The sequence below is a fragment of the Plectropomus leopardus genome, chromosome 12, assembly GCF_026936395.1.
Source record: "Plectropomus leopardus strain MGB_pleo_1.0 chromosome 12, ASM2693639v1, whole genome shotgun sequence".
Taxonomy (NCBI): Eukaryota; Metazoa; Chordata; class Actinopteri; order Perciformes; family Serranidae; genus Plectropomus; species Plectropomus leopardus.
In genome coordinates this window covers 33,558,509-33,585,674 of record NC_142187.1, presented here as the reverse complement: position 1 = coordinate 33,585,674, position 27,166 = coordinate 33,558,509, and the positions used below count along the sequence as shown (strand labels likewise).

At 37.9% G+C, this 27,166-nt stretch overlaps 1 protein-coding gene across 4 annotated transcripts in view; it reads left to right on the top strand.

The window, feature by feature from the left end:
* col6a2 (collagen, type VI, alpha 2) overlaps window positions 1-26,787 on the top strand; it is a 33,793-nt gene extending 7,006 nt beyond the window's left edge. For 2 of the 4 annotated variants that reach the window (XM_088085890.1, XM_088085888.1), the window contains exons 2-32: window positions 6,158-6,249; window positions 6,908-7,017; window positions 7,129-7,272; window positions 8,932-9,297; window positions 9,394-9,414; window positions 9,500-9,565; window positions 10,153-10,251; window positions 10,345-10,371; window positions 10,497-10,523; window positions 10,639-10,683; window positions 11,397-11,450; window positions 11,541-11,603; window positions 11,810-11,872; window positions 12,479-12,532; window positions 12,615-12,650; window positions 12,739-12,801; window positions 13,732-13,794; window positions 13,895-13,957; window positions 14,042-14,104; window positions 15,161-15,211; window positions 15,296-15,394; window positions 15,474-15,536; window positions 15,739-15,774; window positions 16,787-16,832; window positions 16,923-17,075; window positions 18,069-18,163; window positions 19,206-19,387; window positions 19,475-19,650; window positions 20,522-20,560; window positions 24,584-24,918; window positions 25,825-26,787. In XM_088085890.1, the coding sequence (XP_087942016.1) occupies window positions 6,174-6,249; window positions 6,908-7,017; window positions 7,129-7,272; window positions 8,932-9,297; window positions 9,394-9,414; window positions 9,500-9,565; window positions 10,153-10,251; window positions 10,345-10,371; window positions 10,497-10,523; window positions 10,639-10,683; window positions 11,397-11,450; window positions 11,541-11,603; window positions 11,810-11,872; window positions 12,479-12,532; window positions 12,615-12,650; window positions 12,739-12,801; window positions 13,732-13,794; window positions 13,895-13,957; window positions 14,042-14,104; window positions 15,161-15,211; window positions 15,296-15,394; window positions 15,474-15,536; window positions 15,739-15,774; window positions 16,787-16,832; window positions 16,923-17,075; window positions 18,069-18,163; window positions 19,206-19,387; window positions 19,475-19,650; window positions 20,522-20,560; window positions 24,584-24,918; window positions 25,825-26,094 (3,048 nt within the window). In that variant the 5' untranslated portion in view covers window positions 6,158-6,173 and the 3' untranslated portion in view covers window positions 26,095-26,787. Of the gene's footprint in view, window positions 1-6,157; window positions 6,250-6,907; window positions 7,018-7,128; window positions 7,273-8,931; window positions 9,298-9,393; window positions 9,415-9,499; window positions 9,566-10,152; window positions 10,252-10,344; window positions 10,372-10,496; window positions 10,524-10,638; window positions 10,684-11,396; window positions 11,451-11,540; window positions 11,604-11,809; window positions 11,873-12,478; window positions 12,533-12,614; window positions 12,651-12,738; window positions 12,802-13,731; window positions 13,795-13,894; window positions 13,958-14,041; window positions 14,105-15,160; window positions 15,212-15,295; window positions 15,395-15,473; window positions 15,537-15,738; window positions 15,775-16,786; window positions 16,833-16,922; window positions 17,076-18,068; window positions 18,164-19,205; window positions 19,388-19,474; window positions 19,651-20,521; window positions 20,561-21,581; window positions 23,719-24,583; window positions 24,919-25,824 lie in introns of those variants that run through there. The other 2 variants (XM_088085889.1, XM_088085891.1) reach the window with 2 other exon arrangements.
* Window positions 26,788-27,166: the final 379 nt, after the last annotated feature.

Genomic DNA, 27,166 nt, shown 5'->3' with positions numbered 1-27,166 from the left:
GATATAATGAATGTTTTAAAAGAAGAAGTTTGTCTTGTTTGTTACTTAATTGGATGCAGATTTTTTTTAAGTGTAAAACGCATCAGTTGACCATCACTGTAGACTGTCATAAAGGGGTGGGAATCACCAGAGGCCCTGCCATACGATATTATCACGATGCTAAAGTCACAATATAACATTTAAAGGAGCCATGAATTACTAAGAAAGTGTGATTAACCCTTAAGCACCTGGATCAACATCCGTTTTCTTGTTCTGCATTCAGACGCCTTTCACAAGTATTTTAACTGCTGAAACTTGAAAAAAAAAGTTGTGTTTTCAAAGATACACAACTTGTTATATGTAACTTACTCTTTCCCTTCTTCCTATTTTTTTGAATAAATCAAGCCAATTTTCTCAGGGTTAATAATATTGTGAATGGTTTATATTTATTTATTTATTTAATCTTTATCTAACCAGAAAAACCTGTGGAGATTAAAATCTCCCTTTTAAGAGTGACCTGGCCAAGACAGGCAGTTACATGTTACATCTTTTTTTGTTTGTATTTTTTTATTTTATCTTTAATCATTTTCATGAATGAGGTTATTGGCAGAGTTGGGTCACATGGATATGAGCGGTGACATTCATAATCCATATGAATATTTGCTAATCACCTACATCAGGTTAGTAGGATAATAGGTTGAATCCTTTATGTTAATGCATTTATTTAACACATTTTTGGATCTTAGCAAATCTTTTTTTGTTGTTGTGTCACACAATAGACCAGGCCTCAGCCTCTGAGCGATTTCGCTTTGTTTCCTGCAGCCGCTACAATATTATTGTGATTTTAAACGTGTTGCGATATGCTAAATTCTGCAATAACTTACTGTGATATATGGCGATTTAGGACCACTTTTCAACTGCAAATTATGCCCATGAAGAAAAAGCTTTGTCAGCATCTATGTTATCTAATACGATAAAGTTTTCAGCCTCTTCAGCTGACTTCAGTCATTTGTTATCGCAGCAAAATGCATCTAGTAAAAAATGAATTGATGTTTTTATTCTAAGAGGCAATCAAAAGTTTTATTTGTATTTGCAATAGTAAAAGTTTAAATAACAAAAAAATCAATATTTTGCATCCGTATATCGATACGATATTGCCACGATACGATGCTGTATCGATTTTTTTATTCCACCTCTGCTGAAGGCAGACTCCAGACCAGCCGTAGGCTCGGCTGACGTGTTGCTACCAGTCATCTGCCCTCCAGAGGCCTCTGCTCCCACAGCCTGCAGGGTTTGAGTTTTAATCAGGCAAAGTGGGCTCTGTCTCTGGCCCCAAGTCTCAGGGGCCCTGAAGGCCTCAAGTGCGTGTCTGCTGGTTGGTTTATGGCAACTTCATCAGTTTTGTTTTTGTTTTTGTGGAACGTGCCCAGCAGCTCCGTCATTGTTGTCAGTCTTCTCAGAATTCATGTGAAGCTTTTCCAGTGGTGAAGTACTCATATCTCAGTACTACAGTAGAAAAATACTCTGTCACAAATAAAAGCTGTGCATTCCATTATTACTTAACTCTTTAAAACCTGGAGCAATATCTCTTTTCTTGTGCTGCTTTCAGACGCCTTTCACAAATATTTAAACCTTTGAACTAAAAACACAAAAAAGGCATCGAGCAACTTGTTCCACGAACTGTAAAAAAATGAGTAAACTTAGAAAAAGCTAGGGGAAAATGTCTTGAGGAGGAAAAAGGAAAAAAACTTGGTAAAACTATATTTATAGCTAATTATCATGATTACAATTTTTTTTGTTACAGAATTATTATAATTCTTTAAATTCTGTTTGTGGGTTATTTCCTTTTTTAATTCTTTTTTTTACAATTTTTAAAAAAATAAGTTTTCTTGTACTTTTTTACTAATTACTTGCAAATTTTGGGGTCTTTTTTTCTTTTTATGCTCATTGCCTTCTTCCCTGAAAGTATTGGCATCAAAAAATACTTGAAGTACAAAAAGTAAATGTACTAATTATGCAGAATGGCCCGTATCAGAATAATATATTTTGGAATTATTGATGCATTTATTTCTTTATTGCATTAATGTTGCAGCTGGTAAAGGCGCAGCTAATTTAAACATTTTTCTGTACAGCTGTGTACCTTAATCCATAATAATAAATCATACTTTACTCCACTTTATTTAGAAATTTTTGTACTGCTTTAAAATAATATTAAATATTTTATTTTTTTACATTTTAAGTATAATTTAAGAGATGGTACAAACGATTTAATCTATCTATTTATAATCAATTTTGAAAAAAAGAAGTGTCAAATAGCTTACTTTTAATGAAGGTCCAGAGGAACCGTAAGGATAATATACCTGAGCAACAGCAGTGTGCGAGATCTCAGGCTGTAAATTGGGAAAATTTCCAGCTGTTCGTACTTTTCGTCGACTGTTTCCATCATGACGGCAAGGTCTAAATCTTTCTCATTTTCCTGCTAAACAGTACACTAAAACATGTTTCAGCAAACATTTTAGGAAAGAAATAGGTAATGTAGCATCATAATCTTTCATTATTCATATTTGATCAGCGCTGATTAGTTTGACAGCAGATCACGGAGAGATCGACATGATTGACGTCTGCATTATAGACTCCTCTTCTGTCATTGGTTGTTTTCGTTGACGTGCTTCTTACAAGGGGGTCGACCGATATTGATTTTTCAGGGCCAATACCGATACCAATTATTAGTACTTAATGAGACCAAAAAACGATATTCGGAAACGGTATGCAATTACAATAAAAATGAAAATATTTCTGTCGAATTTAGGATATATCAAACTCAAACACAAAAATTTGTTTAAATTCTTTTAGTACATGTTTAATCAAACTTTAAGCCAGTTTCCTGCAACTGAAAATTTGAATAAAAAATTAATAAATAAAAATAGCTCCCAGAGGTTTTACAAAATAAAAGTTCCTCCCATGCTGAAACTTTCTCTGCATGTCTTGCAGGCTGCACTCCCTGCTGTTGGTTGAGTTTAATCCGCACACTTTTTCATTCATTAATTTTATTGGTGATCACTAAAATAAAACACTGATACATATATTAGGCCAAATATGGGCCTCAATAATTGGCCAATCTGTCGACCCCTAATTCTCGCAAATGCCATTATTAGAATCAAAAGGAGTCAGAGGAATTGTTTTGTTTTTTTTTCACATATTATCTGTTTCATGTGATACTGTGTGGATATAATTACAGCTTCAGCAAACATGACAGAAAGCTATTGTATAAAAGCTACCAACCACAGCTTTAATTCAGCCTCGACAGCTGCGATTAAAGGGAAAGCCTCTGGAGGGCAGCAGACTGAGGCTTTGTGAAATCTTGAGGTTTAAAACTAAAATGTGACTCATAAATTCAGTCAGCAGCTTGCTCTCTGCTGCAAATGTGTCCTGCATCTGTTCGTTTTCTGTCACCACCCAAAGTTACATTTTTCCTCGACTTGAGAGGAAGTGCTAAGTTTAGACGAAATAATTAGTTCCTTTTTTTTTGCCTTGGACTCAAAGGTTTCATTTGGTGAAACAGTGAAACCTGTAGGTATTTCGTGGATCTGATTTAACTTTTATTGATTATAAGGTGAAGTTTGGCAGCATGTTAGATACGTTTGTCACTGTTGGAAATATAATTTTATCATAAAACTGGGATGTCTAATCAGTGGATGGAAACTGAAATTGGTGCGACATGGTCAGAGAAAATACGTAACAAGGGGCTGTGACACTACAACTACCAGAATGCACTGCACCACAATGGATTAATAAATGCTCCATGTGGCAAACATGCATTATGTCACCCACCATCATGGGTGGCATAATGCACATTTGGCTGTTTACAAAAAAAAAGTGGCATTGAAAAGACTTTTGACAGATTTGGACTTTGGAATCTCACTTCTTTAAAAAATCTAATTCAGTTTCATCTTTTAAATTCAGGGATACTATTTATTATTATGACAATTCACAAGTAGAAATTCTCTAAGTCTTTTCCTCAAAATTGTATATTTTCTCATAGAGCTAAAGGCTCTTCACAGATCACTAATTTCCCTTTTTATTAAAAAAACATCAAGCAAATAAAAAATGCGTCAGACTTTTGGAAAATTATGCAATTGTTTCCCAAACCCTCTGACTGAATATACTTTATTTTAACATATGCTTGTATCCCTTTTCATCTTTTTATTTATTTATATTTTTGTCTGTTTCTTTGTTTATTTTTATGTAATCATCTTTTAACAGTCATTTATAATATTCATATGTTTTTAATATTTGATTTTTGTTAACATGCGCTGTAACTATTTACCTGATGTTTAGCAGATGTTTATTTTGTCAATAAAGAAAAAAGTCAACAGTTAAAAGAAAAAACTCAGCCGGCTGGTAACAAACAATTTGAAATTACAGTTAAACTATAAGCTAAAAAATGTGTCTAAAAACATCTTAGGCAAGAAATGGGCAACACAGTAACCTGATTTTGGTTTTTACTTAATCAGCGCTGCTTAGCTTTACATTTTGATCTCAGTTTTTTCAAATTTCATTTTTACAACACAGGAAACAGTATGTCGCCCACTTCCTGTTCACAACGTCTCAGCAAACAGTACCTTAAAATATCAGAAAATATTTTAGGTGAGAAATTGGCAAAACAGTATCACAATATCAGTTTATATTTTATCAGTGCTGCCTAGTTTTAAAAAGTTTAAAGTTTGATCTGAGTTTGAGAGAAAAAGAGAGAAAGAAAGAAATGGAGCTGTATATTAAGACAATTTAAATGATACTCTCTTTATTTACACTAAACACTGGTATGCTTTGTGTTTATTTTATTTTAATTTATGTTACTCTCATCATTTGCTGCTGTGTATATGTTCATATCTATTTAAACTGAAATGTAACTGTTCATTTGTTTCATTGTATTGTTAACTGACTTAATACAATGAAACTTTTTTTTTAAATAGAGGGGAAATCCATGTTCAACCCCTGATTCTTTCAGATCTATTACATAACTTTGGCAGCCATTTCGTTCCCCTTGGCAACAGCAGACTATTCGTCATAAAGCTTAAACTGATACCTGATGCAGAATCTAGATGAAAAGAAATCATTTTCTTAATTACTTTGGCATTTAACTACTGCTCACTACATGACAAAAAAAATCATAAAACGTGGAATAATAAGAAAATTCTGCTGTATTGGGCTACAGCAAAGTAAAAGGCTGTTATTAGGCAGGTTAATTTAAAATAATTTCATAAAACACAGTGTTGAGTCTTGATTTAGGTTATAAATGTATCACATATTTCTTTATATTTCAGAGTTTTTTCTGTATTTATTTATTATTGTCTTTTTAATGTGTTTCATTTTTGCTATTTTGATTTTGAGAAATAAAATGAGACATAAAACAAATATATTGTTGGCCAAAAAAAGGTGGTGATGGATGAAGTATTCAGATCCTTTACTTAAGTAAAAGTATTGATACCATACTGTGAAAAATACTCTGTTAGAAGTTAAGGTTCTGCTTTGAGAGTGCTACTTAAGTAAAAGTAAGAAGTATAATCAGTAAAAGTACCCAATACAGAAACACTTAAAACAAATCAAAAGGCAATAAACAACTTTTTTTAAAAAATAGAATCGATTTAATGTTTATTGAGAGTTCATTGTTCTTTTCCAATTTTTTAATTGATTAATTATATATTCATTTCAACTGTACCTGTTAAACTGTTTAGTAATTCAGAATATAACTAAGCAAATTTTATAAAGTGTTTTTATGCAAAAATCTTGGTCTCACATAAATGTAGTGAAGTAAAAAGTAGAATATTTCCCTCTGAAATGCAGTGGTGTGAAAATATAAACAGGCATGAAAAGAAAACACTCCAATAAAGTACAAGTGCCTCAAATATGTACTTAAGTTCAGTCCTTGAGTAAAAGTACTTGGTGATATTCCACAGCTGGTTAAAAAAAGCTTTAATTATGCAGGTTTTTTAAAAAATTTCACTGTGCTGTTTCTTGATTTAGGCTTTAAAATTTGTCATGTACGTCTTTCTGTTCTGCAAATTTTCCTGAATGTTTTGTCTTTTCCACAAGTTCTCTTTTTAGATAACTGATTTTGAGAGATAAAATGAGAAATTAATTAAGCATTTTGTTGACCCAGTTGTGTGTTTTTGTGTAGACAGGAGGAGAGGAAGATGTTGGGGTTAGAGGTCTTCGCGCTCTGTCTTCTTTTCGGAGCTCTGACTCACGGCCAGCCGTCAGAGTGCACCAGTGAGTCCCATAAAGCCGTTTTACCTCACAGCCGAAATAACATGTCATGTTAATATGTCATCAGAGGAGGGGGGTGGACGGCTGTGACTTTGTGTTTTGTTTTTGTTTGTTTGTTTTTTGACTCTCCCTGAAGCTACATGTATTTTCTTTAAGCTTACATAAGTGATCAATTTGTTATTAGATTTTTAAAAACTTAACCTTTGAAGTTTAAAAGTTAAAACTTTAAAAGGAAATATTGTCCATTTTTTTATTATTATTATTATTATTATTATTATTATTATTATTATTTATTTGGATAATTTGGGTTTTTTTCTAATGGAAGCATGCTTTGCACATGTGTTCAAGGATCATTATAAATTTGAAAATCAACAATGATATCTGTTTTTGTAGTTCAGGCTATAATACAAGGTATAATTAGTAAACCTCCATGTTTTCCATAAAAATAAAAAGTTGTATGTCCGTCCCTTCGAGTCACAATAAAAAGATAAGTGCTTAAAAAAATATTTGACATACCTCCCCCTTTCTTTTTTACCAGTCCCCTCCCCTCTTTCAAATAACAGTTTTAGGCTCAGTTTTAGGGATCAGCATAATAAATTAAATGTTTTTGGATTTTCCATTGACATATTGACAAGACTTGGCATGATTTTTGTTTTTTTAGTGTCTCTAGAGAAGAATGATTGTCCCATAGACGTGTATTTCACCATCGACACATCTGAGACCATCGCCCTGCAGGAGCCGCCCCCTGGTGCGCTGGTGGACAGCATCAAGGTTTGCCGTTTATCCGCAGTCATCCCAAAATTTGTTCAGTTTGACAGAGTCATCAACCCGGCAGTGGGCTGTATCAGTAATGTTGTTGTTTACTGTGTTGTGTCATTGTAGTCATTCACCGAGCAGTTCGCGCAGCGTTTGAAGGATGAGGAATTCAGAGGTGTTGTGCGGATCAACTGGAACATCGGTGGACTGCACTTCTCCCAGAGACAGGAAGTGATCAGCCGCATTGGACCCGTAAACGATTTTATCACAGTGAGTGACGCACGCATGCTCCAACACACACAGAGATTCCTACACAGCCAAAATGCATCAAGTTGAAGTTTTTTTTTTTTGAGTATTTCATTTGGTTTATTATGTCCAAAACCACAGTCACAAACTGACAGCAGAGAAACACCCATTTTACATAATAAATGCCTAAAAAATAACATGAAATGAAATAAATTGCCACTTTGAAATTAAAATATGAGTGTAACTAATAAAATTAATCACAAAAAATACAAAGAAAGAAGAAAAAAAGGTATAAGAGACAGGAAGGCATTAAGCATAATAGTATAGTCCATTATATGACTAGTGAGGTAATAATAGAGAAATCATGCAAACAATCATTCAGTCATATAAAATGGGACATTCTCCACTTATTCAACTGAATTTTATTTTATGGGGATTATGCAATTTAACATAGTTCTCATACAGCTTATGAGACTGATGTTTTGCACGTGTGTAGCTATATCCAATTTTTGACTCTTGTTCCGAGTTTGCTTTAACTTAGAGACCTACAATGTTATTGAAATATTTAATTTTCAACATTATAAAACCACTATACACTATAGATACGGAAAGCACCATAAATTCACATATCACAGTGCACATTCTATTTTATACAAACCTCACTTTCACAAATTTACACTAGAAATATACCTTTTTTGTTATTCAAATGCCCCAAAAATAATAGACGATAAAATAAATCCAACAGGCAGAAGGAGATCTGACAATCTACTTTTTGGCAGCAGCCAGTAGGATTTCTGTAAGCTTGATTGAGTAGCTGTCTGATATAGGATTTACGAGGTTGCCCAGAAGGCAAACCTCGAGATCCAGTGGAAAAGTAACTCCATGGATTGTGGATAAAGCATCACAGATGCCAAAAGTCTTGTAGTTTACTACGCTGCCAGATACAATAAAAGAAAGTGCCCTCAACTTGACCATATCTAAAACAGGGGTGAGAGATATGGGTAAAACCTGTGGTATGATATAACAAAGCAATAATATTTTGAGTATCTGTTCTGAGTTTTTAATATTTCTGTACTTTCCCTTTTACTTCACTATATTTCCCATACACATCTTTGTTACTTACTACAACGTAGGAGAGGAAGGGAGGAAAAACTCCAAATTTTATTCTTTGAATCCCTTAATTTGTAAAAAAAAAAAAGACCTTGTTTTTTTCATGTGGAATGTATGCTCCATTTTTAAGGGGATTTACATGTTGCAAAGAAATAAATTTCATAATTCTCATATTTCTGACAGCTTCTTTTAATGTTTAATTAATTTATTTAAAAGGGACAATGCTTATTAATGAACATCAGTATAAAATACAAAGTACATATTCAGGGGTGAGCAGGGCTGCTAATTTACATCCGCAGTCCCTCGGCAGGCAACAGACAATAGAAATAAAGAACAAAATAAAAAGGACAGAAAATAAAGAAAAAAGAAAACAATACTTTTTTAAAATTTCAGTAACAGCATTACTTGTACTTTTACTATTGATACATAAGCACATTTAATAGAATAAAATTACTTTTGTGTTATTTTGTTACTATTGTGTTATTTGATTCTGTGTTTATTTAATTAGTCATTTATACATGTAATCATTAATTTATTGGTACTTATGTCATATTTTTACCCTCCCTATTCCAGGCCGTCAGGAGAATCCGTTACCTGGGTAAGGGTACCTACACCGATTGCGCCATCACCAACATGACCCAGGAAATACTGCGCTCACCCTCAAGCCGCAACGCTCGCCGATTCGCCGTGATCATCACTGACGGCCACGTGACTGGAAACCCGTGCGGGGGCATCAAAGTGGCAGCAGAGAAGGCTCGCGACGAGGGCATCCGGATGTTTGTCGTGGCGGCAGCATCAAAGAACATTGAAGAAACAGCACTGAGGGAGATCGCCAACTCTCCGGCGACGGTCTACAGGAGGGATTTCATGGCTGTGGATCTGAGCTCGGGCAGAGCCACGATACACACGCCCACCATCGACCGCATCATCAAGACGATGGTAAAACACACAAACGCACACACACACACACACACAGAAACATAAAACACGACCAACGCCTTATGTGCTCACACCTTCTTTCTTTTGTCTTCACAGAAACATTTGGCGTACGTAGAGGTAAGAACGCACTCACAACCTACGCTCATTAACGTTAATGTTTCACGCTGCATCAACACTCAATGTTTGACGTGATTTCCTGCAGTGTTACAAAGTGTCCTGTCGGGAGACACCAGGGCCCTCTGGTCCAAAAGGCCACAGAGGACAAAAGGTAAGCTTCATACACACACACACACAAACACACACACACACACACATCCTTTTACTTATGACTTTGTGAGGACTCTGATTGATATAATGCATTCCCTAGCCCCTTACCCTAACCTTAACCATCACCACTTAATGCCTAACCCCAACCCTTACCTCAATTGTGTTAACACTCAAACAGTCCTTTGAAGAAGTGAGGGCATGTCCTCAAAAAAAAAAATGTCCTCAATCTGCTGCAAAAATTTTTTGTCCCCACTAGCATGCACAAGAACATATACCCACACACACACATCCTTGTACTTACATCTTTGTGAGGACTCTGATTGACTTAATGCATTCTTTAGCCCCTTACCCTAACCTTAACCATCACAACTAAATGCCTAACCCCAACCCAACCCTAATTGTAAGCTGAACCCTAAAACCAAGTGTCAACCCTCAAATGGTCCTTTGAAGAAGTGAGGACCGGCCAAGATGTCCTCACTGGAAAAATACTTTTCTACGGTCCCCACTATGTGCATGTAGGCCATACACACACTTACAGAATTTGCACACTTTCATCCTCACACATATTTTCCCCTTTTAACTCTGCAGGGCGCTAAAGGAGACAACGGAGACCCAGGTCCAAAAGGACAAAGAGGTCGCCCAGGAGACCCCGGTATCGAGGGTCCCATCGGTCAGCCCGGTTCCAAAGTAAGACGCTGAACATCCACCTGCCCATCGTTCACTATTCACCATACAGCAAAGTTTTAAACGATTTTTCTTTTCCCTTTTTCTCCTCTGTAGGGAGAACCAGGTTTGAGAGGCGATAAGGTGAGACATCAAGTTCATTCATGAATTACTTAAAATTTTGCGTGAATGACTGAGTTTGTAGATGAATGATAGTGAAATCTATACAAATGAGAATGTACATAAAATGATCTTCTGTCTGCCCACAGGGAGAGATCGGAACCATGGGAAAAAAGGTAGGTTTTTATTTTTCCATATATTATTTATTACCTAACCAAATCTATTAATTACCATTTATTTTGTAAGGTGATCATGCTTTCTCCTCTAATCTTCTCTTTTCTCTGTCGTTAGGGCGTGGCGGGTCTTTTTGGACGTAATGGGACAGACGGACAGAAGGTGTGTGCTGTTTAAGGCTGAAATTGAGGAGCAGGTTTTTTTGTATGTTTTGGGAAACAAAAATTCAACAAAAAATCATTACTGATTTACTGTAACAGATTTTATTTTGAACATTTGCAATAGTAGATGTTGGTATGTTTCAAGTATCAGACCTGACTTTGTGTGAAGTATCACAAACACATAGTAGTGCAACTAGTAGCCACCCATTGTCTACGTGTATATGTTTTGATCCAAAACCCTTGTCTACAGAATGGTTTTTTTTTGTCTCTCTACTTATTTTCTACTCTTACTTTATTTTATAGTTTTTTTTATTTAATTCCCCCTTTTTTCTTTTTCCCACCAATTTATTCTTAATTTTTTTCTTTATTGATGTATTTATCTTTTTATTTCATTTATATATATATATAACAACATAAATAACATTTATATATTCATTTTTATCTTTTTATTTTCATTTTTTATTTAATACCCCCCTTTTTCCTGTTTTCCCACCTATTTTTCTTTTTCTTTTCTTTTATTTATTTATTTCTTTTCATTGATTTATTTATCTTTTAATTTCATTTATGTATCTGTTTGTGTATTTATTAGCTCTCGGTTTTCTTTAGCTTTTTTTTTTTTTTTTTACATAAACCAATGAAAAGAGAATTCCCCAAAAGAAACAATGGATGTCTGATTTTTGAGTGAAGATTTAATTTTAATATTTTTCCCATCAGGGTAAAATCGGACGGATCGGCGCCCCCGGCTGCAAAGGAGACCCAGGCGACAGAGTACGACATTTAGCACAATTCAAAAGTATCAGTGCATTCATATTTTGTTGTGTTTTTACCTATTTATGGTGTGCGTTTGATGCTTTTTAGGGTGCTGACGGTCACCCCGGAGATGTCGGTGAACGTGGTCCCCCTGGAACTGACGGAGAAAAGGTATGTTGTTGGCTCAACACAACAATGATTATTTTCAGGTGATTACACACTGTAGAAAACGTACTTGTTATTTTTTATTCAATTTTTGCCATTAAATCCCCTTAAATCTTATACATTGGACCTTTAAATCACAATCCATGAGTCATCCGACCTGTGGTTAAACTCTGCTGACTTCCTGTGTGTGTGTGCTTGTGTCTTACCTTCAGGGTGATCCCGGTCGCCCTGGAAGACCTGGACTCTCTGGCCCACCTGGAGAGCCTGGACCGAAGGTAAGCTGGATGGGATGGCTTAAAGTCTTAAAAGGTGTTGAATTAACCAATCTTAAAAATTAGGCCTTAATTATTCTTGAAATGTCATAAATTAATTTGCAATAAGTCTTAAAAGTACTAAAACATAGAAGGTAAGATTTTAGGATTTTTTTTTTTACTGAAATTGCATTGTTGCATTCATAAGTCTTAAAAAAAGCTAGGATATAAGAGGGTAATATTTTGTGATTTTTTCTTACTGAAACTGCCTTGTTAAATCTTCAAAAAATAGCTGACTTTAAAAAAAAAAAAGATTTCACAAAAAAATACAGTGCTGTCACCCAAAAGTCATTTTTGATATTAAAGTTTTTTAAAAGGTGATTAAAAAAAGCTCCCTAAACCTGAGTAATTAGTGTCAGTTTTTTCTTTTCTTTCAATTTTTCACCTCAACTTTTTGCCATAGTGAAATTGCTATTTAATTTTTACTGAGCAGCATTGAAAAAAGTTTAAAATTCCTCTTGCTGTGAGCTGTAAAGACCCTGGCTGGGACAGATATAAGACCTGACGTCATGTTAAATAGTTTGAGGAATGTCGAAGGTGAAAGGTTAAACTCTGGTGTTTCCTCCACAGGGAGAGAGGGGAAGTCCTGGATCACCTGGTGACCCTGGACTGAAAGGAAACCCAGTAAGACTCATCGTTGTGAGCAGAAATACATGCACACTTGTCGTATGCATCATATAGCTCACCTGTGTGTTGTTTTTTTCAGGGAGTGCCTGGAAAGCCAGGACCTAGGGGAGGGGATGTAAGAACATCTGATTCACACAAAACTTGATGTTCTCCATCACGGTTTGCCTGCATTTTGTCTATTCTGATTGTTCCCTTTTTTTTAGGGGAGAAGAGGAGATTACGGGCCAAAAGGTGCTCAAGGGCCGGATGGACTTAAGGGAGACAAGGTATGAGTGAATGCACAAAGTCGCCAAAGTGTGAAAACATTTCTGTACTGTGAACTTTTTGCATGAGCTCAAATCAAATGGTTACATGTGCGTGAACAGCCTGTTTATGAGGCTTATCCTGGTTATGATCATATTTGGGATACAGTTTACATGAACACAGAGAAATTAAGTTATTCATATTCTGTGTATTCATCCCAATTTCTGTCAGAGTATGCCAGCTTGCATATTCGGGTTGTCATAAAGGGAATATGTTGTTTAACTCCTTGAAAGTTTGATTGCCTTTACTTTTCTTGTGCTGCATTCAGACGCCTTTCACAAGTATTTAAATCTTTGAACCCCGAGCAAATTGATGCAGTTTCTTTTGGAAAAACAAGGCAATAGACAACTTGGCAGGAAATTTCTCACAAATTGCAAGACATTATTAAATTCAGAAAATTACTTAAAATAGAATTATTACTTACTTTTAAAGCATTTTTAGCCAGGTCATTTCCTTTTTTCTTTTTTTTTCAACTTTCCCCTTTTTGGCTTTTTTTTCAGGGAATTATTTTGTTTTGTGTTTTTTTTTACTAATTTCTTCACTCATTTTTTCTTGAGTTTCTTGAGTTTCTTCCCATGTTTTTGAAATAAATGAAGCCAATTTTCCCATGTTTCAGAGGGTTAAATGCTCAAAAACACAAACAGGTTTCTTCAAAAACCGGATCATAAACAGGTTATTCATGTCCATGTGAATGCACCCAGTGCCTCAAAGTGTGGCCCGCAGGTCAGCAGCGGCCCCCAGAATTATGTGGCCCCTGAACATAACATTAAATGCATGCCATTGTTCTTCACAGTTAGATGCATTTAACTCTTTATACTTTTCTTTTGCTGCCCCGAGCTAATTGGTGCATTTTTCCATCACGAGGGGGTCTCAGAGCTGATTTTATGTTTCAGGGTGAAATGGGACCTGAGGGCACAAGAGGACTCGCAGGTGAAATCGGACAGCCAGGAGCGAAGGTGAGAGGAGCCGTATTATCTTTATAATGTGTAAATGTTTATCTGAACACCATAAAGACTTTCTTTTGCACCTGCAGTCAACTTTTTCTCCTCTGAACAGGGAGACAACGGGCTGCCGGGCCCCAGAGGACCACCGGGGGCCCCAGGAGAGGCTGGAAAAAATGTAGGTTAAGGGTCTCAGTTGGGAATCATATTGAAAAACTTATGTTACCTGATTTCATTTACATGAACTCTGTTTGTTTTGTAGGGCACCAGAGGTGACCCCGGTGATGCCGGACCAAGAGGAGAACCTGGACCACCTGGACCAAAGGTATGTGTCTCTGTGTCTGTGTAAAGTCAAATTTATACTTCTGAGACTATATAAGGAGCGAACGGTGTAATTTATCAGATGCATGTTGGGATCAAAGCTCTTTTTGATTTGGACTCAGCTTTCAGATCCTTTGCTTGATTTTTTTTAAATTTGTTTGATACTTTATACATTATATAAAAAGCCACACCCAGATTTCTCTACATAAGGAAATACAATTACCTAAAAGTGTAGAGAAGTCATGGAGAATATGGTGAATTCGTGTCTATACACATATTTAAGCCCTGACACACCAGTGTTGGACCGTCAGTGAGCGTTTGTGAGTGTAAAAGCAGTCTGCATCAGCCGATAAGCCGTTCGTCACTCTTTTTAAACATATTTAAACATATCGGTTTCTGATGCGCTCTCTGCTGATGGCACGGACTTTAATATCCACCAGCAAGATTAGATATGACATCTTTATACCTGCTTGGAGGTAAATCAGACTCTTTTAAATACCCTGAATGCCTGTTAATAATAAGAATTTCATGGCACTAAAAAATGGTCAGTGCTTTCGACGTACGAGAGTGACGCCAAAAGCAACCTTCCATGTGCAACTGGAGCGCTGCTGGACAGCGTCAGATGAAAACATGCGGCGACAGAACCGATTGCGTTCTTATCATGCACTGGCGGACGGCCTGATGGCAACGGATGCATCCACATGCAACGCCCACAGGCGGCATCACTTGAGAGTGCGGGCGCAGGGAACAGGGTAGGACAGGGTCAGGAAATAACCACCCCGGTAACCACGTATTTTAAGGGCGCTTATAGGTGCTTATTGGTTGGGGAGGCAGATTAGTCCCACCCGTGTGGATGTGTGTGGGTTTGTTTGTTTTCTACACCTCACCATGTGCCTCTTTTGCCTAAACCAAACTATCCGTGACTTTTTTTGTCTAATCGTGACAGTCCGTGCTGTTGTGCATCATCCCACCATGTGCTTTTGATGACATCACGGTAACGGCATCGGTGGTTAGGTGCCAGCTGCAGTTTGTCTAAACTGTCTCTTTTGTCTCTGTTCAGGGAGACCCTGGAAGACCTGGTTTTAGTTATCCTGGACCAAGAGGACCATCGGTAACGTATACGAGCTTTTCTCTTTACATTGGCCAGATGTAGTGACACACCGGGCTGACAAAAGTTTCCCCCGCTGACGTTCAGGGTGAGAGAGGAGACCCAGGCAACCCTGGACCTCGTGGCAGCAGAGGAGACTGCGGTCAGAAGGGCGAACCAGGAGATAAAGGAACTCCAGGAGAAGCAGTGAGTACCTCATTGTAGTTTGGTGTGTGCTGTTACAGGAGCAAAAGATTCAAGATGCTAATTTTTGTTTTTCCAACAGGGTGATCCAGGATCTCAGGGTGAACCCGGTCTACGAGGACCAAGAGGAGATCTTGGGCGTGATGTAAGTGTACAAAGACCACACTGGGAAAACAAACAAATACAGGTGTTTTCCTACGATAAAGGGAGCTGCATCCAGCGAAGAAATGCCAACCGAAGCTGCTGTTTTTACATGTTTGCTTTCTGTTAGTGTTATCTGCTAGAAATCCCAAACTGAACAAAGTTAAGAGGCAAGATGTGATTTTATGTATTGTCTTTCTCTTCAGGGAGATCCTGGACCCGAGGGAGACCCCGGCCTCACTGTAAGGACTTCAATTTATTTTTTTAAATATATATATATATATATATATATATATATATATATATATATATATATATATATATATATAGTTATTGGCAGCGAGGAGATTTACCATAAAATAAAACTTTACTTCAAGCCTGTTTTGGGGATAATAAATCACAGCAAAATGCAAGAATTTAAAGGTAATAAATAAAAGTACAAGCCAAAAGACAAGTTAGCAGGTAAAGAAGAAGACGCACACAAGGACAGATACATTTTAAAAAGTATATTAATGAATCAAGACAGTGTATAATGTGAAGGATATTTTCAATCAAAATCCAATTTTTTACACAGAAAGACATAAAAATTTCAAAATGAAAATTCGACTGCCTTCCCTAGTTGCCGTGTTTTACAGACATTTATTGTTGGTACCAAACAAAACTATATACATCGCAGAGCAAGTGGGAGGAGTGTTAATATTCACATTATGCACAGGTTTCTCATGTAAAGTCTTGAACTTTGCTTTTTTTTTTCTTTCAATTATGTCTTCATGTTATGTTTATTATTAACATTTTACAATCGACAAACATTTAAAAGATAATACAGAAAAAGGGTATAATTAGACAAATGAAAGAAATGAGTAAACTATTAAAATAATAAATGAGTAAATAAATAAGATAAAATGAAAGAAAAATAAAATAAATGTACATCGATAGATCAGCTATAGTCACAAAACATATGTTTTCTTTCCGTACAGAATCAGATCAGTCTAGCCGGCGAGGTCATAGTCTGCGGTCCATAACATGTTTTCATTAATATGTCCATCTAGGGTGTAAGTGTGCTACTAAATACTTAAAGTTTCACTCAAGTTTGTTTAACCAAAGTGGATGTTGGTGGCCTTTGGTGGTTCCACTTCTTGACCATTTCTTGGTGATTTTATCTTGCTGTAATCTGAGGGAAGAACATTTCGTCAAACCTCTGTTTTATCATCAAACATGATGGATATAATCATGTAATTTGTTTTTTTCCTGCAGGAATGTGATGTTATGAACTACATCAGGGAAACGTGCGGCTGCTGTGGTGAGTTTACTCACTGCCGTCTTTGCATTCGTGATCCGAGCACGCTCTAAGAGGCCGTCGGATCGTCACAGTTTGTGTTTTTGTCTGCAGACTGTGAGAAACGCTGCGGAGCCGTGGACATCGTGTTTGTGATCGACAGCTCAGAGTCTGTGGGTCTGACTAACTTCACCCTGGAGAAGAACTTTGTCATCAACACCATCAACAGACTGGGATCCCTCGCCAAAGACCCCCAGTCAGACACAGGTAGACATTCAGCTGTTCATGCACACGTTTGCTCTCCTCTTAAATGACTGCAGAACAGAGTGCTGCAGGAACGATTCACAGAGGTAGTTTTGATAACACTCTGAAACCTGAGCAAATTAGATTCTTTTTATAACACGAGAAGAAGGCGATGAGCTTCTTAAGAGGAAATTACAAAAAAATTGCAATAAATTAGTAAAATGTTTTTTTAAAATTACCACAGAAGTTATGAATGAAAGAAAAACTGAAATGACCTAGAAGATGGTGCTTAAAAATAACAATGATTGTGAAAGTTTTCCAGGATATTTTCCCCCTAACTTTTTAAAAAATATTTTATTAAATCTACAAAAGCTTGCAATTTGATGGACATTTCTAGCAAAGTTGCTCATTAGACTCTGGAGCAATGAGCATGTTTTTGAAGGAGAAATCAAACCCATTCATTCAGGCTTCAAATGTTTTAATACTTTGAAAAGCGTCTGAAGAAAAGTGATCCAAGAGTCAACCTTCCAAAATCTAGATCATTATTAGTTTTCTTTTGCTGCATTCAGATGAGCAAACAGGTTTCAAAAAGTCAAAAAAGGTGGTTAAATGAGACTACAGGACATCACGCTGAACAAAGCTTTTCGGCCTGGTTTTGGTGGCGATGTTAAATCATGCGAAATGTAAGGCAGTTGTTTTTTAACGTTAGCTTCTTACTTGTGGTGATGGCATTTAGGCTTCCAAATTCTGAAAGTGGAGTTAATTTGTGAAGATAATCTTGCTGAACAAATAATCATCACAAACATTTGTTTGTCACTGAGCTTATTTTCTGCAATCACCCGAAATCTAATGGAAAAATCCCACAGGCTTTTTGATGAGGGAACCAGGGTGACGCTAACTTCCACAAAAAATAACGTCCACCCTACAGCACTCTATTAGTCTGTGCAATAACAACAAAATACACTTAAAAAGATGGCTGAGAAGCTGGTTTAAACATGTTTTTTGGTGTGCTCCCAGGAACGAGGGTGGGCGTTGTTCAGTACAGTCACAACGGAACCTTCCAGTCCATCCGGCTCAACGACCCCAAGATCGACTCACTGGCTGCATTCAAGGTTTCAGACACAAACACGTGTGCAGACTGCTTTGAAGTGTATTTTTAGGGTGTAGCACAGACTGTTGTTTTGTCTTTTTCTTTATTAGTCCAGATGTTTCTTAATTAATTTGGGCTGATGTGCTGTCTGCAAACTTAGAGCAGATGGGAGTCATGTGTCTCACTGTTTTTCCAACTTTTATCAATCATACACAGCATCTTAAAGAATAAGGCTGGAGATATTTTATATTTTATATTTTTCTTCAACAACAAAGTCCTGTTTGTGCAGTCAAGCTTCATACTGCTTATTTCTCTGTAGCATTGACCTCCATTATTATAGAAAAAAAACACACCAGTTAGTCAAACGGCTACAATGGCTGATATTCCCTCATATAGTGCGCAACCATGACTGCGATTATTTTTCACAAAATCAGCCGAAGTCTTCAAAATAGCCACAGTAAGCTTACCTCATGTAGGAGCACCTTTGTAAAAACTGAGGCAACTTCCTCGGTTCTGACCTCACATCATCAGGGTTTGCACAAGGTGCTTGAGGTGCTTAAGGTACATGAATTCATCACCCTGACTTTTTTTTTTTAATTGGTCCTTGAAAAACTACTTGAATATAATTGAGGATAAATTATTTTATGAAACATATAAATGTTTTCAACTAGAGAGCAAAGCACAGTCACAATTATTTACTAATGCTATATGAGCACCAGTCAGTTGGTAAACACCAGCAAAAAGTTGACGCCGGGATATTTCGCTAGCCTGAAAATCACCAGAGCAGCGTCAGCCCGTAGCACGAGTTTTGCGCTTTGATTCGGCAGTAAAGAAGCAGCAGTTGACTAGTTGATACTAATTGATTTTCAGCCCTGGAGGCATGCATTTACAAATTTGCACAATTTTCTTGCAACAGATTTTTGTGGAGAAAACAATTTCATCCTTGAATATAGTGAGTGCTTGAAAAAACGTACTTGAAAGTGTTGGAATTTGACCCGCCCCTGTCTGTATGAACCCATGTGCCACACACACGTCTCTCACATGCTGACCTCTCCGCTGCTCAGGATGCAGTGAAGCGCCTGGAGTGGATCGCTGGAGGAACCTGGACTCCATCTGCTCTCAAGTACGCTTACGACAACCTGATCAAGGAAAGCCGCAGAGCCAAAGCCACCGTCAACGTCGTCGTCATCACAGACGGACGCTTCGACCCCAGAGATGACGACTCCTTGCTCACCTACCTCTGCAGGTGGCTGACGCTGTGGCTGCACCGTGAGATTTAGCACTTGTGGGGAAGAAAACCGTTCCATCTCATTGCTTGTTTTTGTGTGAGCAGAGAGTCCGTCGATGTGAGTGCCATCGGTATCGGAGACATGTTCGACCAGGCTGAGGAGAATGAGAGTTTGAAGAGCATCGCCTGCCAGAAGGACGGCCGGGTGCTGGGCATGAAGCGCTTTGCAGACCTGGTGGCCGATGAGTTCATCGACAAGATTGAGACGGTGCTCTGCCCAGGTAGACTCACTACAGGAGCACACATGATGTGCAGTGCAACTAGGGCTCTGTGATATGGCTTTAAAATAATATTGTAATATTTTAAGGTTATATCGCAACACATGATATATATCTCGATATGTCCTTTAAACTAATGTTAACTACTAAAATGCAACATTATTGAATGATCTGCAGTTATAATATAGTTAAATAAAGTAGCTACTGTTATACAGTGAAGTTGAATACACAACTGTTATAATAACATTTAATAAAATAGGGTTACAAGGAAGTTAAAGTACTTTTATTATGATGTTTTTTTTAAGTATTGTTATAATTAAATAAATCAAAGGGGGACCTATGGTGCTTTTAGTTTGAAGGACCTGGCTCGTCTCAGACCCGATGTGTCGATGGTTTTGCTGCGGACTCCAAGCGTCTGTTCAACAGTTGGATGTTAGCGTTAGCAGACAGTTGAACAGATATCAATATCAGTGCCTTTATTCACTGTGAGCGGGCAACAAAACAGCTCTCCAGTTCATATATTTATAGTATTTGCAAATCGCAGTAGTGCTCCATGGTCACAAAATGTGACTAAATGGTCACTGTCTGAGGCTCTGCAAACGCCCTGTTTTGTGTGTGTGTCTGTAAGAGACAGAGAGCCATAGAAGAGAGCAAGAGAACCAAAACACCTATGGCTACTAAAAACAACGCAACAATTTATACTTGTTCACAATAAAGTCATTTTATATATCACACATGGAACAAGAATTGATACATCGAGTATATTCGATATATCGCCCACCCCTAAATTCATCTAGTGGATTATAAAGCTGGATTATAAAGCTGATATAGAAAGGTATTTTTCTCTGACATTCTGTCTTCATCTTTGCTGTAGATCCTGTCATCGTATGCCCTGATCTCCCCTGTAAATCAGGTAAGATTTTAAACATTTTTTATCACTTATTGTCTACTCCTCTAAGATTTTCAGCATTTAAACCCACGTTATAAGCATATAAGCAAAAAAAACAGAACTACCCCTTTTAGGCGTGAATATGCTTCAAATGAAGTATTTGCCAAATAGGCAAACAGCATCTGAAAAAGCGCTGGATTTCGGGAGAATGTTTTGTCTGTTGTCCTTCTTCACACAGCTTCTTTCATCACTATTTTGTGTCCAGCCGAATCCAACATTATGAATACCATTGAGTAGAGCACTGCGCCAAACTTTTGTGCACTTTAACGTGCCTTGCATCTCTGTACTTGTGTTGTAGCTTTGCATGTGTAGCTTGGCATTTTGCATTTATTTTGCAGTTTTTGCATTTCTGTTGTAGCTTTTGCATTTTGCATTTATGTTGCAGCTTTTGCATTTGTTATAGTTTTTGCATTTGTAGATTTGTGCATTTGTTTTGTAGCTTTTGCATTAGTGTTGTAGCTTTTGTGTTTGTTTTGCAGCATTTGCATTTTGCATTTATGTTGCAGCTTTTGCGTTTGTGTTATGACTTCTGCATTTTGTATTTCTGTTGTGACTATTGCATTTTGCATTTGTGTTTTACATTAATGCACATGTATTTTTTGAATTTGCACAGCGTTTTGAATGTGCAGTTTGTTCAAAACGTTTCAGCCACCGTTTATTCCAAACAGGTATAAACATTTTAGCCTTCAGGCGACGTGTTATGACAACACTGATGTCTAGTTTGTTTGGAGCATATTGACGCCTTTGCGCTATGTTGAGCGACTGACATGTTGTGGCTTAAATTAAGGTCAGTGTGTGTTGTTGTTTTTTTAACAGTTGTATCATTTTTACTTCCTTTGCTGTGAGTCATTTAATTTACACCAACAAACAAGGTCAAACTTGCAGTCTAGTGCAGCTCGGTGTAGCTGCGGCTCTTTGCTGGCTGTGTTGATGCGTCGTATCTGTGGGACCCCGCCCACACTGTTATTCCGCCCACTTGTTTCAGGAGGGGGCGTCTCAGCGGGGCAAGCCCCCCTCCCCTGGAAGCCACTGTCAGAGGAAGGCAACCCCTCAGTGGTCCCCACCTCTTTGGAGGGTGTGACCAGCCTGCTGAACAGCCTGAGCGAGCAGCAGTACGGGGTTGGCGTTGCAACCATGGCGTACACAGCCCAGAGAGCCAAACTCGCCCAGGGGGAGGACAGGCAGCAGTGGACCCAGCTGTTCATCGACTCCTTCAAATATGTCTATGGAGACATTATGGGAGACCCAGAGAAAGCCATAGGACTCTGCTAATGCTAATATGCTAACCATGCTACCTCGCCATTATGGACGCCAATAACTCATAAGCTTACCGCTGGACGTAGAGTAGATTTTATTCAAAGTGTGGGCATTTTTTCAAAACTCTACGAGTGCAATATACCCTTGGGCTGATGCAAAAGGATTGCATGATATGAAGCTGCCCCTGTCCGCATTTCAGAGCAGCCTTATGTACAACTATGTGGTCAAAATTCAAAATGTGATGCTCCCACTCCTCATAGAACAGTTCTAAAATGATGGAATATTTCACTCTCTCTGCACGATACTTTGAATTCTTCAGGAAATGATGTGCTTTTATCGCATGCCTCCACGGTGAACAAAGAATCTAAAGAAAGCAAACATTTTTCATCAATTCACGTAGACGTGGTCCATGTTTAACAGTAACAAAACTTTATCAAAATGTTTGTTTGCAAACTCTCAAACAACTTGTCCAGTACAACCCGAGTCTGAATTATCCGGTCGTATACTCAGTACTTCCAAAAAACATGCATCTCATTAAAACGTTAACAGCACCTCAGTATATACAGCCTCATGCACAGCCAAGTGGCGTCCCTGGGCAAGAGTGTGTGATTGGACCGTAGACTGTATATAAAGATGGACGACACAAATCCGTTTACATCATCCGGACAAAAATGAAGCCAAATATTCCAGATGCCATCTTGCGCTGGTGACTTCATTTGGAGCCAAAATCCGCACAGCAGCGATCTCCATTTGTTTTAAGTTCAAATGCTTACAGCCATCCGACCAAACGCTAGCAGCAACATTGATGGCGAGCACAACATTTTTGGAGTGCCAGGATTTCCTTCCTGTTTATCCTGTTGGTTCCCGTTTTCAATGAGCACCCAACACAAGTTTTTGACCAACGTTTGTTTATAGTCTACAGAGCAACTAGTCAACTCTCTCTTTTTCTGTCATAAACAACAACTGAGCTTATTCTCTGCAGAAATCTGAAATCCAATGGAAAAATCCCATAGACTTTTTGGTAAGCGAACCAGGGCAACATTAACTTATGTTCCTACAAAAAACGTCATCCCTGCAGCACTCTATGACTTCAAATTATTAAGAACATTTGCCTTTTTTGGATTCTTTGTTCCTCAAGGGGACATGTGAGAAAAGCTAAGTTTTCATCGCAAATTCATTGCGTTAATTATGTATAAATGGTCATTTTGCGAATGAAGTATTCCTCTAACGTACATGGAGCTGCCTCTCAGAAAACTATGTCTGTTATAAATATGATACATATCATTTCTTCCACCTCAGTGGAGCGGCGTTTTCCGTTCTCATGGAAAGCGGATGTCGTCCATTTGTTGGATGCAGATTGGTCTGTAGAGCCATTCATGTTGCTCCTGTTTGGCGTACAGAGGCTCTTTGATGAGGCCTCATTTCCACTGTGAATCACGAGCTCGCTGAATCACTCTGATGACATTTTTTTTTGCTGTTTTGCACATATCCATGGTTACGGCCTTTACTTTTTCTTCTGTGAATGAGTCATGCTGGTGAAAAGGCCGTGACATGTGGAAAATATCTGGGTTTATACATGTCACAGTGTACTGTATGAGTCAGGCGTTGGTGTATGTGGATGTTTGGTTAATTGACTTGGCATTGGCGATGAAGGAAACATTGTATGTTATGCCCTTGATTGGTGCATGGTTTTTTTTTGCATGTGGCTTGGCTTGTATGATGACTAGAGGAAAATGACTACAGAGCGGCTTTAACCAAATGTGCAGCTCTGTGACTGAAACTTGCTGATGTGAACTTTGCTGTGAAATGTATTCACGTTTTTTAAATCTCAAGAGAATAAACTCATAGAGCAAACTGAAAAAAAAGTGATTTCTGCTCATATGAGGTTTAGAGCAGAGATACTCAACTCGCTTTGCCCGGAGGCCACTTTTTCAAAACGACAGGAGGCCAAGGGGCCAGTCGCAGCAGGCCAATACATGTTACTGGGACATTTTTAGGATTTTAAGAGTTTTCAAGGATTTTAGGACTTTGCTTGGATCTTTTGAGGATTTTATGACATTTGTGAGATTTAAGAGTTTTGAAGGAATTCAGTACATTGCTAGGATTTTAGGACGTTTTGAGGATTTTAGGACATATATAGGATTTTGGGACATTTCTAGGATTTTAGGGCATGTCTTGGATTTTAGGACATTTCTGGGGTTTTGAGAGATTTCAAGGAGATTTTCAGAAGTTTCTAGGTTTCGGGGATCTTTCTCTTACTTTTGAATCTTTTTAGGATTTTGGCACATTTTAAGGATATTACAAAGTGTCGAGGATTTTAGGACATTTCTAGGACTCCACTGGCACTTTTTTGATCAGCGAGCTCTATTCTGATGTTGTTTCATGCACTCTGCCGCCTTATGTATACTGAAAGTACAAAATCAATTCCCAGTGTGCATCACCTTGTTTTTATTGTGAATTAGAAAATGGTTGGGGGGGAGCACCCAACGCCCGACACCCTATCAGGGGCCAGATTTGTCCCGCTGGCTGTAAGTTGAGTATCACTGTTTTAGACGAAATCAGCTTGAAATAGCATTTATGAAAGAATATTATTTTACGGTGTATTTTTGCTGGCTTTTACCTCGGAGCATCTGTGTTCCAGCTGCAGCTCTCTGAGACCGTGTTTGATTTAAAACTTGTGAGTGTGTGTGTGTGTGTGTTTGTGTTTGTGTGTGTGTGTGTCTCCTCCAGAGCCTGCAGTGGCTAGCTGCGTTCAGCGGCCGGTGGATGTGGTGTTCCTGCTGGACGGTTCGGAGAGGATGGGCCTGGAGAACCACCGCAGAGCCAAAGAGTTTATCGAGAACGTGGCTCGCCGCCTCACCCTGGCCAGCGGCCCGAAGGACGAGAGGAATGCGCGTTTCGCTCTGCTGCAGTACGGCACACCTTCAGAGCAGCAGGTGGAGTTCCAGCTCACACACAACCTCACGCTGATCTCTAACGCGCTGGCGGCGACCACCTACCTGGACTCCTCCTCTTTTCTGGGCAGCGCCATCATCCATGCTGTCAACAACATGGTGAAACCTCAGGTATTTAAAAACACTTGTGCTTGTTTTGGACTGCCAAGCTGCAGACATACGAACCTCCGTTAGCACATGCTCAGTAAGATCTGGGCGTGACTTCCTGTGCTGCAGTGAAAAAAAACCATGCACCTGTGCTGCAGTGAAATCTCCGTTAGCACATGCACCATAAAACCTCCATTTTCTTGGTGTTTCATTTCCCGTGAAGTAGTTTTTGAAGTTTTTAATGTTTTAAAAGATAATATAATATGTTTTAAATTGCAAACTTTGCCTATAATAAATGTATGTTGAATCAAGAAGTTAGTTATGTTGGATCTCAAAAGTTTGTGATTCGATTTTAGAAGTTAGTGAATATAAAATTACTTAAAATTTCATCATTTAAAGTTTAATTATGAATACTCAATAATAAAACATATTTTCTAGTAAACAATGTGAATAAGCTCTGCCTAACTGGAAAACCCTGAACCCAGTGAAACGGTTTATTTAAATGACAACAGGATTCAAACAAGTGATGGGACATACAAGTACTTTTAAAAGTAAAAAAATAATATACCATTTATCATAGCAAGAAACTTTAAAATCGAAATTGGTTGGATTTTCACATTTCTGACGGTACTTGGACACATGTAAAACAAACACTTCCTTCCCAAAAGACAAAAAAACAGCTTATAAAATGACTTTTCATCCAAATCAGTTTATTTTATGTATCATTTTTTCCAAAAATAAAAAGTTTCCACGTACCAACCAGCACTTTTTTCTACTCCAAGATTTGGTTTAATTTTTAACTTTCACACTTTAAAGGTTGTTTTTTTAATCTAATAACTAATTTATGGTGAAGAGAGGGTTGAGGAAAAATGTCCTCTCCTCTGATAAATAAAGAACAGTCCCTCTTTAACGTTTCCTCTTTTTTTGTAGACGGGAGATCGTTTGTCTCGTCGCAACGCTGAGCTGGCCTTCGTGTTCATCACTGACGGCATCACGAGCCTCGACCAGCTGGACGAGGGCGTGACCTCCATGAGGCGAGCCGAGGGTGTCCCCACGGTGATCGCCATGGGAACGGAGACAGACGAAGAGGTGCTGCGGAAGGTGTCGCTAGGAGACTCCTCCGCCATCTTCAGAGGAAGCGACTACTCCATGCTGAACAACGCGGCGTTCTTTGAGCGCTTCATCCGCTGGATATGCTAGTGAGGAACTGTGCCGCTCTGCACCACAGCATTAGAACCCATAGAGTGACAAGAAGCGTAAAAACACACACACAGAGCCGTCAGCAAACCTCTGTGGTCATTATCGTTACTGGGTGTAAGGCACTGAGGCGTATCCTGTTCTCACAGGTGAAGGTAAATTTAGAAAAACAATCCATCAGCTGACGCACAAACACGTAGACACGCAATACCATTTCTAACTTCTATTCATTCTAGATCTATGGTCAGCAACCTCCAACCAAAAGACAGTCAGAAACATCCCACAGCAGAGGAGAGGTGTATGATTATTGAATGTGTACGGAAATAATTGTACGCTTTATTTAGTTTTTATTTTGTATTGTTTTTCAGTTTGCAGAAGAAATCTCTCTCTTTTTGTCTCGCTCACAGTCTGTTTACACAAAGTTACATAAAGGTGCTAAAGTCGAAATAAAGGACAAAGCCATCTGAGTGGTTCCAAAACTTTTTATTTTTACATCATGTTATGCTGTAATTACTGTAGTTTGTTCAGGGGATTAAAAAAAACAACACATATCTTCTCCAGGGCGTAAAAAAATCCACTTTAATGCCCGGGCACTCAGAGAATCGCACATTTGCTGTAGTTAAATACACAGACAAACACAAAAAAAACAAAATCTGTAAACATGAAGTCCAAATAAAGCCTAATGTGGTGACCCCAGCGCTGTCTTTTGTGTTTGCAAGATATCATAATATAAAATGTGTGTTAGTATGTTTTTTTAGTGACATGCATTTTGTAATTAACCCTTTAAAACATCACTTTACTTGTGCTGCTTTTGGATAACTTTCCCAAATATTTAAACCTTTGAACACAGCAAGTTGGTGTGATTTCTTTCAAAAACATGGGACAAAAATGCAGTGAACAACTTGGTAAGAAATACTCCACGAACTGCAAGAAAAATTAATTAAAATTATTTATTTATTTTTTTTAAAGATAGGGAAAAATGTAATAATTACTCGTCTAAAATTATGTTACAGAATTATAATTTTAAGCACTTTTTCTGAGTCTTCTTTAGCCTTTTTGTTTGTTTTTACTTTCT